General features: G+C 43.1%; 1 protein-coding gene across 3 annotated transcripts in view; it reads right to left on the bottom strand.

The window, feature by feature from the left end:
- Positions 1-1,173: 1,173 nt before the first annotated feature.
- LOC106562089 (copine-7) overlaps positions 1,174-13,459 on the bottom strand; it is a 38,619-nt gene continuing 26,333 nt past the window's right edge. For 2 of the 3 annotated variants that reach the window (XM_014126654.2, XM_014126655.2), the window contains exons 11-16: positions 12,900-13,033; positions 6,830-6,884; positions 5,637-5,688; positions 5,165-5,298; positions 2,776-3,012; positions 1,177-2,157 (exon numbers count right to left, since the gene is read on the bottom strand). In XM_014126654.2, coding sequence (XP_013982129.1) covers positions 1,984-2,157; positions 2,776-3,012; positions 5,165-5,298; positions 5,637-5,688; positions 6,830-6,884; positions 12,900-13,033 — 786 coding nt within the window. In that variant the 3' untranslated portion in view covers positions 1,177-1,983. Of the gene's footprint in view, positions 2,158-2,775; positions 3,013-5,164; positions 5,299-5,636; positions 5,689-6,829; positions 6,885-12,899; positions 13,034-13,459 lie in introns of all 3 variants that reach the window. The other variant, XM_014126656.2, reaches the window with a different exon arrangement.

The following is a 13,459-nucleotide window of genomic DNA, read 5'->3' as shown; positions in this document are numbered from 1 at the left end:
TATTTATCATGTATACACTTCTGTAACATTTTATTTGAATGCTCTGCCATAATGCATAAGGTTATTATAAACATGAGATTGTGATATAAATACATGTCATCGCTAAATCTGAAATAAATCACTAAGCTTTAAAATGTTGTACTGTAACGTAATTTTTGTGTGAATCATTTGGAAAATGTCAAGTTTGCATGTACAGTACCAGTCAAAAGTTTGGACATCTACTCATTCAAGGGTTTCTCTTTATTTTTACTACTATTCTACATAGTAGAATAATAGCTTTTCCTTCACTGCTTTTCCTTCACTCTGCGGTCCAACTCATCCCAACCAATCTCAATTGGGTTGAGGTCGGGTGACTGTGGAGGCCATGTCACCTGATGCAGTGCTCCATCCCTCTCCTTTGTCAAATAGCCCATACACAGCCTGGAGGTGTGTTTTGGGTCATTGTGCTGTTGAAAAACAAATGACAGTCCCACTAAGCGCAAACCAGATGGGATGGTGTATCGCTGTAGAATGCTGTGGTAACATGCTGGTTAAGTGTGCCTTGAATTCTAAATAAATCACTGACAGTATCACCAACAAAGCACCCCCACACCATCACACCTCCGCCATGCTTCACGGTGGGAACCATATATGCAGAGATCATCCGTTCACCTACTCTGTTTCTCACAAAGACACAGTGGTTGGAACCAAGTCTCAAAAGGCCAGATTTCCACCTGTCTAATGTCCATTGCTAGTGTTTCCTGGCCAAAGCAAGTCTCTTCTTATTATTGGTGTCCTTTAGTAGTGGTTTCTTTGCAGCAATTCGACCATGAAGGCCTGATTTACGCAGTCTCCTCTGAATAGTGGTTTTTGAGATGTCTGTTACTCGAACTCTGTGAAGCATTTATTTGGGCTGTTAACTCGATGGTTTTTGCTACTGCAATTTTCCGGATTGACTGACCTTAATGTCTTAAAGTAACGGACTGTCGCTTCTCTTTGCTTATTTGAGCTGTTCTTGCAATAATATGGATTTTTACTAAATACCACCCCTACCTTGTCAAAACACAACGTTTTGGCTCAAACGCATTAAGGAAAGAAATTCCACAAATTAACTTCTAACAAGGCACACCTGTTAATTGAAATACGTTCCAGGTGACTACCTCATGAAGCTGGTTGAGAGAATGCCAAGAGTGTTCTAAGCTATCATCAAGGCAAAGGGTGGCTACTTTAAAGAATATAAAATATATTTTGATTTGTTTAACACTTTCCTGGTTACTACATGATTCCATATGTGTTATTTCATCGTTTTGATGTCTTCACTATTATTCTACAATGTAGAAAATAGTACAAAATAAAGAAAAACCCTTGAATGAGTAGGCGTGTCCAAACTTTTGACTGGTACTGTATATGACTACCTTTTCTGTGCAGGCATCATGTTGGAATAGTAAAATAAAGTTTTACCTAAATCTATTTCCACATAATTGAAAGACTCATGTGGTTTGATATGTTTAGATCCCCCCCCTCTCCCAATCCTTCAGTTGACAGGCTCTTCAGACAATACAGTGATGGGCAGTAAGACTTAGAGAGACACAGCAGAGCAAATGAAGCAGGAGAAGCAGACTGAAGCCTTGGAGAGCCTTAGAAGTCATATAAAAAATCAACTGAGGGCCGAGGTGCCAGTATCAGGGCAGAAGGGGACAGAGAGCCTGTGATCATAGTTGATCAACTCTGGGAAGGATTCACCTGCATGCATCCTCAAAACAGGAGGAAGAGGACGAAGGCTCCAGCATCATGCTGAACAGGCAGATGGATGCACAGCCAGGCAGAGGGACATGATCCGAACGGAGAGAGAAAACAATCCAAAGGTTTCAGTTTCCAGTCTGTGTGTGAACGCTGTACAAATGAAAAAAGAATGATAACAACACTAATATTAATGACCATGGTTCTTGGTCCAGAGCAGCGATCTGCACCCTCTCTCTCTCTCTCTGCTGGACTGAGATGTGGTCAGGCCGTGGGCCCCACTGCTGGCAATGATTCTGTAGGGGTGTTGGCAAGGGAGGTGGGAGAGTCACATGATGGGACGGGCGGCATGGGGCAGATGGCCTTGTGACTGTAGTACTCCACCACTTGGTTAGGCACCTCCGCCAGGACACATTTGGCTAAGGCAGCGGGCGAGGCCTGTGAAAAATAGAACACAGCTGTAGTCTGGACAGTTCTGGCACAAGACCCCAAAGGGTTAAAACAATCATTTTCAGTGGCACCTAAATCCAATGAAACTCTGGGCAAATTGTTTTTTAACCTAACAAAGGAAGAATGGAAAGAGTGATTTGTGTTTTCCATTGTTTGGGCAGCGGTCAAAAGGAAAGAGAGCACACAGACAAATCGCATCAAGCTTTTGGAGGCATTTTTGCATTTTTCATCATTACTTTTCTAAATGAATGGATTTTCTTTCCTGGTGACAACATTTATTTTTCTTAGGAGGGTTTTCTGAAGCTCCTCCATCTGTAGCACTGGCAAGGCCAGCAGAGGAGAGGCTGCCTGGCTGTTAGCATGTCTTCAAAGATCTATTGGAGGGTAATGCTATTACTGAAGGGGCTTTGGAGGTCACACTGGGAGACTTAATGGCCGCCAGCATCGCTATTATAAAAGTAGTGCAGTTTCTGAGACCTTGGAGACCCACACCTCTGTTCTTTTGGCTTGGTTGGAATATGACTGTGGCATAGCAGAGTAGAGGGAGGTAGGGAAGTTGGAGGGATGGAGGTATAGACGGCGGAAGGGAAGGAGGGCAATACTGACCGTTTTGAAGTCTCTGAAGGGCACAAACTGCACAATGTCTCTGAGGACGGGCTCTCCTTTGGGCGAGCGCAGCACCCCGTCATCCCCATCCAGGATCTGCATGTCTGTGAAGTCTGCATTGCCCACGCCAACGATGATGATGGACAGGGGCTGGTAGGAGGCGCGCACGATGGCCTCGCGTGTGTCCGCCATGTCTGTCACCACGCCATCCGTGAGGATCAGCAGGATGTGGTAACGCTGGAGGAGAGAGGAAAGTGGAGAGGGTTGCGGTTGCGTGTTAACCTTTTGTCACCACACACTTCAGTGCCCTTGGCTTGTCTGTGTGTAACACATTATCCTCTGAAATCTGACTGAGAAACACTGAGAAACACTGAGAAAAGTAATAATGTATTAATCTCTAGTCCCATCAACACCTCTCTCTCTCCCTGCAGGATTTCAATATGAATGAGACAATCCTCAACATCTACAGATATCGTACATTTGCCAATGGATTTTACATATGAGGTCTATGAGTGTATTCCCATGTATTCTCCTCTCAGGTGTCCCATGAGTCCCTTGGGATTAAAGTGCCCCAGCTTCAGTTTTAACTCATGTCCTGAATTCTCTTTGCATTGATCCTTTGGTCTCATTTACTGATCAGAAGAAGGGATGATTGAATAATAAATGAAGATCAGTACAAGGACAAAGCAGAATAAATGACCAGAATGATGGAAAAGGGTTTCATATGTAAATGGGAACAGCCTGAGGGCAAACTAATGTAGGAACACATTGATATTAAAGGCCTTGGGCATTCTTGTTAACTCGATCCTTACCGCGTTTCATTGAGAGATTTTAAAGGTGCTTATGCAGAACCTTAATAAATTATAACAGATTTATATAATGGGTTGGTCTAATCCTGAATGCTGATTGGTTAAAACTGAGTTCCAGCCGGTGTCTATTCCACAAGTTAGCACCGGCTAAGGCTATGAAATGCCTATTTACTGTTCCATCTCACTGCGCAATCCACTGTTTCATCAGCCCAGCCAGACAATTTATAAACTTAATCTCCCATTTCTTTTAGACTAGTATTTGGTTTTCAACAGCAGAGATTTGTATAAACCTTGCTGTCGGTCTCTCTGATACTTGCAACATTGTTTCAATATTGAAATTCGATCTCCAGCTGTTCGATGGTAATCAACGTGTCGGGACTCGGGAGTCAGGACGAGACAGACAGGCAGCTTTTCTCAGCCATAAATCAGCATAATTTTTATGGATATATACAAAGAAATGTCCATAGAAAAACAGGTAAAACTAAACAAAATGCAGCTAGTTTGCTGTCTTTCCAGCTTCAGTCTGAAGTAATTGTGTTAGCTGTGTCATTGGCTAGTTCCTCCAAACAGCTTACTGGTGAGAGAGCAAATGTTCTATGCCAGGCGAAATAGCTCATCATTAGCTCATTGTTATGGATGTATCCAAATAAATGTCACTAGAAAACAGTTTAAACAAACACAAATGCAGCTACTTTTCTGTTATTCTGGCTGCACTGTTTGATGTGACTGTGTTAGCCCAAGTTGGCTAGCTAACAATACGTTGTTAGCTAGCCAGCCAGCATGACAACGGAACATTTAGAACAAATGTCCATAGATATAGAATAAAAAGACTTAACAACTGGGTCGTGTCTCCGGCAGCCGAGCCAGCCGGCTTGGGTAGCAATCCTAGATTTGACGATGTGGACTATATCTTGAGGAAGTAGTATGAATAAATTCATCTAAATAACATTTTTAACAGAAATATGTCAATCATGATTTGAATTTGTTGGTATCCCGTTGTATAAAAGTGATAATTCCCTCAAATACGGTGTTTGGAGGATATATTGGCACGGCTTGCCGGCCCGAGACTAACAACACCTGTGCCAATTTATCCTCCAAACACCGGCTTACATTTACATTTTTTACATTTTAGTCATTTAGCAGAAGCTCTTATCCAGAGCGACTTATAGTAGTGAATGCATACATTCCTTCTTTTTTTCCCGATTTTTTTTCGATTCCCATGGGGGCCTTTTCAATCGAACCCACAACCCTGGCGTTGCAAACACCATGCTGGCGTTGCAAACACCATGCTCTACCAACTGAGCCACAGGCTTCTAGAGGCATAATCACTTAATTAGACAAAAACATATAATAGCGAATGACATCACTATTATGTTTTTCATTTCTACACTCAATCATACACCTATATGGTCTGTCTTGGCTGACTGGTATTAATTGTGTAAAAGCTGAGCTGAGCCTGAGACAGCTCATCCATGGAGGCTCAATGGGTGGGATATCAGTTATGGATATTTGTATTTTTCTCCATATCATGCAGGCCTGTACTGTACATCACTCCATTACAGCAGTAAAGGGACACTTACTGAGGCATCTTTGATGGTCTCCTCTCCTGCTGACAGCTTGGCTATCCTGCTGATGATGGGAGAGACGTTGGTGGGGCCATACAGCTGGATCTTAGGCAGGCAGTTCTGGTAGGCCTCCACCACCCCCTGAATCTCTGATCACACACACACACACACACACACACGTTCTACTGTGGGTACACACCTTGAAGTAGCACATTGAGGGACCGAGGGAGGAAGGAAAGGAGGGAGACAGGTGGGCTGGAGTAAAAGAACTAATGATAAACGTATTACTGGAAATGTGAATTTGTAGGGCTCTGTGTCCATTAAAGATGGATTCTGAGAGCGGGAAAAGCACAAAAGCTCCACATGTTATCCTGTATGCACATTTTTCATTGTAAAATGTCAGCGGTAGAGATTGATGGAGGGTTGGGCAGAGCTGCTGAGATGTTCAGAAGTATAAGGTACCCAGAGGAGGCTTCATCTCTCTTACCTTCACATTCATCATCCTCTGGGTTGAAATTGATGGCAAAGTCATGGGACACCTGTTTGTTGGGGGGAAGAAAAAAAAAGGTCAGACACTGTTGTACTGGAAATTAGTGTAGACACAAAATCCCTATGCCTCATTTGAAATACAACTGGGGTCTTCAAGGACACTCATTTATTACAGTCCACATTTTATGATCTTTTGAATGTCTGGAGTAGCGGTGGAATAAATCAAAATATAGGACCATAAGTCCACATAAAGCTTACTTTGAGTATGAGAATGACCCTGTTTCTGATACTAAGTGGTCCAGTTATCTTATTGAACAAAGCCATAGCCACACAGCCTTTTGAAAGCTTTTACTATTTTGGGTAAATACAACAGCTTTGGGCTCTTGAACTATTCTAAGTGACAGCAAAATTGCTGAATTTACTGATTTGGTTTTGTAGTCTTTTAGCAGCCAGGGGTACAGAAATAGTTCAGATGTGGCATTTTTCTATCCAATCACAACAACCGTCTTTTCGGTCCAGTGTATGTACCTTTGACAAGACAGATGTCATTAAGCCATAATTACAGAACTTACAGTAGTCAAGTCTATTTATAAGTCAACGCACAGAACAGAACAGATCCTGACAGTCTTCTTCTATCTTTTCTCTGTCTGTTGACCTGCCAGTACTTCAGTGTTCCTGTAATGTGACTCTCTATCTCTGGAAGCAGTCTGTGTCTGAAAGTGGTGTGTGTGTGTGTGTCTCTGAAAGCGATGTGTGTGTCTGTGTGTGTGTGTGTGCGAGCGCGGCACTTCAAACCCTCTCCCCAGGGTGCTAGATAAAACAACAGCGGAGTCGCTGTTCTCCATGCCAAATCTGCTAAAACGACGCCACTCTCTCGCTCCTGAAACCTTCTGACAAGTGGCCATCAACACCAAGGAGCCTTGCGCCACACTGCTTGCTTGCCATTATTTTAATTTCCTCAGAACATGTTATTTTCTCAGGGACAGGTATTTCCAGAGAAGGGGCTTGTGAATAAAAATAAACTCAATTATGAATTTGAAATGTGAGACATTGACAGTGACGAATGGTGTCAGGAAATAGGGCAATCAGCCCATTCAATATAGACCTAAGGCATGGGCAAATACCAAGAGGAGAGAGGGAAAATAAGCAGTGGGGGAAAAGATTATAACAACTGAACAAGATAATACTCACCTCGTAATTGGGTGGAATTCTGGCACCAAATCCCAAGGCGGAAAATCTTTTGTCACTAAAATGTAAAGTAGAGTAAATCAATCAATCATACTGTTGTCACTGTTACAATGGAGAACACACTGTCACTGATAAAATGGAAGATACTTGTCAAGAACATTATTGTAATTTATCTCTTCCACACAGGAAAAACTACATTGCAAATCCCTCCTCTTAAGTCTTGTTTACAATTCAACCAGTTAGGACACTCAAATGACAATTTAAGAATTGCTTCTATGTTCCAGCTGTCAGTTTGCACCTATGGGGTGAGGTTATGTTACTCTCCGCCACTAAGTGGTAATTGTGCCGTCGCAATTGCTGTATTCCCCACATCATTATCGGTATCATTCTAATATGATGAGCTAATGTAGTACTATATGCTCTGCCATATTGAATGCATTACTCTTTGTCAGGAGGGCAGGAGAGCACTGCACTAGAGGAATGAAAGCAGGAACTGTGGGGGAGAATGAGAGTGTAAGACACAGTAGGACAGAAGCAATGCCTGCTGGGAAATACCACTAGACATACAGTAGATCTGATCACATGATGAGCTGTGGGGCTCACTGAGCAGTATGCGAGCCGAGACAAGAAACAAAACAGGAGTCCTCATAGTGCAACGGCAAAAAGAGAGGGTTTAAGAAAGGATTAAAATGTGAGATGGAATGATTAGTGAGATACACACATTCCCTGTCAGAGAACGAGAGCTGTATCTATCACTCTCCAATCCATGGCACTGTGAACATGTGTGGTGTTAGCTTCTTTTCCATCACATTAGTAATACTGCCTAAATGCATGATTTTGTCTCTGCTATCAGGACATTTTTCATGCAGAAAAAAAAGTGGATTCTCGAGCACCGTGGCAATCTGAATGAACATCTCCATAATAACATCTTGTTTTCAGCCATCAGCATTTGAAAGAAGCTGTTTTAATTTATTTACTGCAGCAGGAAGGGGAGAGAGTGATGACATGGGCTGGAAACACTAAAGCAGGAAGTAATAAGCATTCAATTGAAGATTTGCCTGTAAGCCCTCATTAGAGACAACTAAAGCTTTCCCTTTACTCTGAACTTTAATTCGCTGGCTGATTGATACGTTCTCCAGCCCATTAAAGGCAAAGTAATGGAAAAACAGATGATAAAACCCTTCTGGTCTCATCCTCCACCCTTGGGAATTAAGAATGATCATCTCTGTGCTAAACATAGTAATCTTCAATTGGGCTTACTCTGTCTCAGGAAATGGTATAGTCTCTCTCATGAGAGAGCGGCATCCTGAAAGAGAGAAGCTGTCCACACGACCAAGGCCCCTACAAAGGTAACTGGTTTCCAAAGGCTGCTGCCATCCCCGATATTCACAGTTTGCTTACAGCTGCTCATTCTTTTCTCTCTAAAGACTGACAGGAGAGCATCTAACAAGCAAGCCAATCAAAATGGTATTTATTTTTTCAATTCAAATTGGGCTTGTTGGATGTACAGTACAACACATTTGGAACATCATCCCAAAACCATAGTCCTTTGTTCTAGCAGGCCTAGCTATACACAAGGGCAAGCAGACACACACACACACTTGATTACCAACAATGACAAGACAGCCAACAGGGAGGAAGTGAGGGCACTCGGAGTGTGGTGTCAGGAAAACAACCACTCACTCAATGTCAACAAAACAAAGGAGATGATCGTGGACTTCAGGAAACAGCAGAGGGAGCAGCCCCCTATCCACATCGAAGGGACAGCAGTGGAGAAGGTGGAAAGTTTTAAGTTCCACGGTGTACACATCACAGACAAACTGAAATGGTCCACCCACACAGACAGCGTGGTGAAGAAGACGCAACAACGTCTCTTCAACCTCAGGAGGCTGAAGAAATTTGGCTTGTTACCCAAAACCCTGACAAACTTTTACAGATGCACAATCGAGAGCATCCTGTCGGGCTGTATCACAGCCTGGTACGGCAAACTGCTCCGCCCTCAACCGCAAGGCTCTTCAGAGGGTAGTGAGGTCTGCACAACGCATCACTGGGGGCAAACTACCTGCCCTCCATGACACCTACAGCTCCCGATGTCACAGGAAGGCCAAAAAGATCATCAAGGACATGAACCACCCGAGCCACTTCCTGTTCCCATCGCTACCATCCAGAAGGCGAGGTCAGTACAGGTGCATCAAAGCTGAGACCGAGAGAATGAAAAACAGCTTCTATCTCAAGGCCATCAGACTGCTGAACAGCAATCAATAACTCAGAGAGGCTGCTGCCTACATTGAGACCCAATCACTGGCCACTTTAATAAATGGATCACTAGTCACTTTAAACAATGCCACTTTAATAATGTTTACATATCTTACATTACTCATATCATATGTATATACTGTATTTTATACCATCTATGCTGCTCGGCTATTGCTCATCCATATATTTATATTTACATATTCTCATTCACCCCTTTAGATTTGTGTGTATTAGGTAGTTGTTAGATGACTTGTTAGATATTACTGCACTATCGGAACTAGAAGGACAAGCATTTCGCTACACTCCCATTAACATCTGCTAACCATGTGTGTGACCAATAAAATTTGATTTTGACACAGACTCCGTTCTGTCCATTAGAGTAAGATGCTCAGACATCCCTCTAAGCAAAGAATCTCAAGGCCCCATCTCTCTATTAACCCAGGGAAAAGAGAGCTGGTAAAACAGCTTGGATCAATGAAGGAAAGCAGCAGATGTGATTTCTCTCTCTCTCTGCCCCCAGTTGTGTTATAGAAATGCTCTCTTTTTGTTCCCTCCATCAACACTTTGGTCCTTAATCTCCTTAATCCTCAACTCCTTAATCCTCAGATGAAGAAAGAGGGGAAAGTGGACCTTCTCTCTCCCACCACCCTGCATCGGGAGATTTAAGCAGATTCTGTAAATGGCTAATCCTGCTTTAAATGAATCCCACAGGACAGCGCTATCCAGGAGAAAGGACAGGAATAACCTGCAGGAGCAATGGAGGTGTACGAGAACACAACGCGCCGAAAACACATCTTCTCTGACAGCAAATCATGACAAATGAGTGAATAAACTGCATGCAGGGTCAGGTTGGGCGGGTAGTTTTGTTAATTATTGTCTGTAATGCAAGGGAGATCCATCACAATGGGTGAATGAGAAATGAGCCTACAACATACTCTCTGCTCGGCAGTGGCAAAGCCAGTTTCAAGTTCTATAATACAATTCAAACCACTCAACCACTGATGTCTGATATCTCTGCCTTGAATAGCCATCTTTGACATATTGCTGTTCTTGTTTATTTTCCTTGTATCTTTCTATTCTATCTAGTCCATTGTGTTTTGTCCTAACAGAAAGCTCATTACAATACATCAGACTTATCATTTTAACATAACAGCGAGATGGACCTGAAACAGCTTCTCAAAGTTGCCTCGGCGATTTATCTTACTTTTGTCCTCTGACGCATGTTCCATAGCTCCTGAAGTATCAAGAGAAGAGGCTGTACAAATACTTCCATGGAGCTACTGCTACTTAGTTCTGATGCTTGGCGCTTCTCTGTTCTATCCGTCAGTTTAATACTTTGTGGGAATAGAACCTGGTGTTTGAGAAAATGTAGAGGTGCCACAAGTACCGAGCACAGACAGAGAGTGAAAGAAACTGGCTTTCAAGTCTGACTATGGTTTCCTCAGATAAAGTAGACATTCTCTGGGAAGTGGCCTTTCTATGTAGTGGTGTACATATTCTCTTTGATTGTGCTCAACGTTTTAGGATTCTTATGCCTTTTTCCAAATGAGCCTGGATTAAACATCACAACCTACAAATTGGTTCAGTGTGTGTGGCGTAGTGGTCTGCCTCAAGTGTTTTCTTAAGCAGCACATGTCTGTACTAAGTGTCTTTCCTCAAGTGTTTTCTTAAGCAGCATTAAGTGATAAGTCTCAAGTAGAGACTGCTATGCTCTGGAGGATTACCACCCTGGTAGACGGCTATATTTCAACATGACACCAATAAGGAGAGTGGGAGAGCCAGATGTGATGTTGTTCCCAGGCCTGTTAATGAGGATGGCACAAACATGTGGGCTCCATGGTGGCACCTCTTTCTCACTTCCACGTGACATGATGTGAAAGCGGATCTTGCAGGCGGGTGTGTTCACTGAGCCCCGTTCCCCTCTCAGTAGGAGAACCAGCCACTTCCCACTCAGAGCAAAAGGTGCCCGGCTCCTAATCCAGCTCCTACTCTGTAAATGTGATCACACATCACCTGATGTTCCCCACAAGAGGCCTCCATGCCCACGTTGTGCACCTGAATACCAGCCTGACGTGGGAGGAGATGTAACGTAGGCGCAACACTTAAAGGCATGTTTGTGACACCCAACACCAAACTGAGTTAGCTACCTACACATCTCTTTTCCAGGTAGCTAGAGTTTGTCTCTCCAACAGGTCTTCTGCTGTTCTAGAGTTATCTCTTGTACTTTTTTAATTAGGCAGCCAACGTTCTCCACACATTCAACAGGAGGAGCCAACACTGGCTTGACTCAGTGTAAATCCTCATTTGGCTCTGTGCCAACAGACAAGAGACCAAATTCGAAATAATTTGTTACTAATTAACCGGTGTCTGACAAGACTGCCTTCGATAACTCTGGTGTATATGGAATAAATATTGAATTAGTCATTTAGAAATTAGGAGTGTAACTATAATACCAGTCAATTACATATCCTTAACAAATACTGTATACAGAAAGTAATGTGACCACACACACAAATTATAATATACAGCCTGTCTCTCCAACTCTCCCCAGCCATTGAAAACATTATCTCCCCAAACTCTTGAGAGCCCTGTGCATCCTTCTTCTTCCATCTCTCCACTTCTGCCCATGGCTTTGCTGCTGCCTCTCCTCTGCCCTTTCCTCTGTCCCTCCCTACCCCTGCCCATCCTGCTGCTGTCCCGCCCTGCCTCTGCTAATCCTGCTGTGCCACTGCGCCAGGATGAGTGTCCTCTCCTCTGCACCCGCTGCCACGGATGGAACAAGACCTGCTGTCTACTGCACTTGGAACCATCTCGCTTTGTGCCCATTCCAACAACAGCAGCAGAAACGGCAGCGGCAGCAGTAAATCTAAGCAGACCAGCCTCATCTCAAACACTGATTCTGCCTCCAAGCAACTTCATCTGAGATTTCCCCAGGGCCTCCTCATGCATTGCCAATGCCTGTGTAAAGCAATTTGTTTTCTCTAATTTCCTCCTAATAAGGTGGAAATATAAGGACTTAATGAAAGTGTTGGCAGTGGGCATGAGAATTGCAGGTGGACCTTAGTAACTTTCACGCATGAATTAAATTGTTTTATTTTGTTGCAGTGCCGTAGTATCTGGCAAAAGTCTTAGATTACATGGAGGAAATGTATGACATCCAGTGGCTGACTTAGTGTTAGATTCTATCTGCGTAGCGGTTGTTTTGGTGGTGTCAAATCCACACCCGACTTTATATCCGACAAACCCCATGCAGCCGTGTTAGAAGTTCATGCAGTCGCATTACAATTTCAGACACTCGAACGTGTGATACTATATTGTCTACACCTCGATTAGACTGATAGCCTATTCCCATCCAAATTAACATGAAAACATGCACACTTTCTATCGCAGTTTTGAACTAACGCGGTAGGGATAATAGGAAGGGAGTGATTTTTAACACACAAGAACAGCCACTCACCGATTTGCGGACTCATACCGCAGTTACACCGCCCAAACAACGTGAGTTATCACTCGATCTGATTAAATCGAGGCCTTATCATTGTAATAATTGTCCAACTCTGTCATTCATTTTCCAACTCATGCTTCAGTGAGTAGTTGAAAGAATCCTCAGAATTCTATTCTATTTCAGCGTTCCACGATTTCCATGACCTCCTCATAGCTGGGAATTAGATGGAGTAGAACCACTGGCTCGGCATTATGAGACATCTACCGAATGGAATGTAAAAAGTTACATTTCCCATTGATAGACATACAGAGAGCAGCCCACAGATCGAGATCAGGATGAGAGGCTAGGCAGGGAGTCATGGTGCTGACTAACCTGTCATAATCCTGACAGATCTCCCCCACTGCTATCAAAGCCTTCAGATACTCGTTGGGCTGGTACGGGTTGATGTAGTGTAGGGAGCAGCTGTTCCGTGGGTCTCCGTTGGAGGCTGTGAAGTCAATGGCCACCTAGAGCAATGACAGATTCATAGAAGACTGTAAACAAACCAAACACCATAAAACACAAGATCTAGAGTCTACCTGTCAATGAAGGTTGTGTTGAAGCAGGTTATTCTGTACAGTGCTCTGTTAAACTTGTGTTTCTATAGAGGACGATTATGACAAATCAACTGACTTCCATTGTGTAAGTGTCTGGAGCCTGCGCCATTGAGTGACTTGACTTTTCAACCCGGGAGCAGCCTCATAGTCTTAAATACTGTAATATCATCGCAATCATGTCCTCAGGCATAATTGCATTAACTGCTTACGCAAATTAATCTGTATAATATATGGTGAAAACATACATATCTAAAATATGTAAATGAACATTGCTGAAGCCGTCTGTTAAATATTCATCTTTTATGTCCAGTCATTGCGCAGATGTTCTCAGAGCAA

The sequence above is a fragment of the Salmo salar genome, chromosome ssa11 (assembly GCF_905237065.1).
Source record: "Salmo salar chromosome ssa11, Ssal_v3.1, whole genome shotgun sequence".
In the NCBI taxonomy this organism is placed as follows: Eukaryota; Metazoa; Chordata; class Actinopteri; order Salmoniformes; family Salmonidae; genus Salmo; species Salmo salar.
This window is presented reverse-complemented; position numbering and strand designations above follow the sequence as displayed.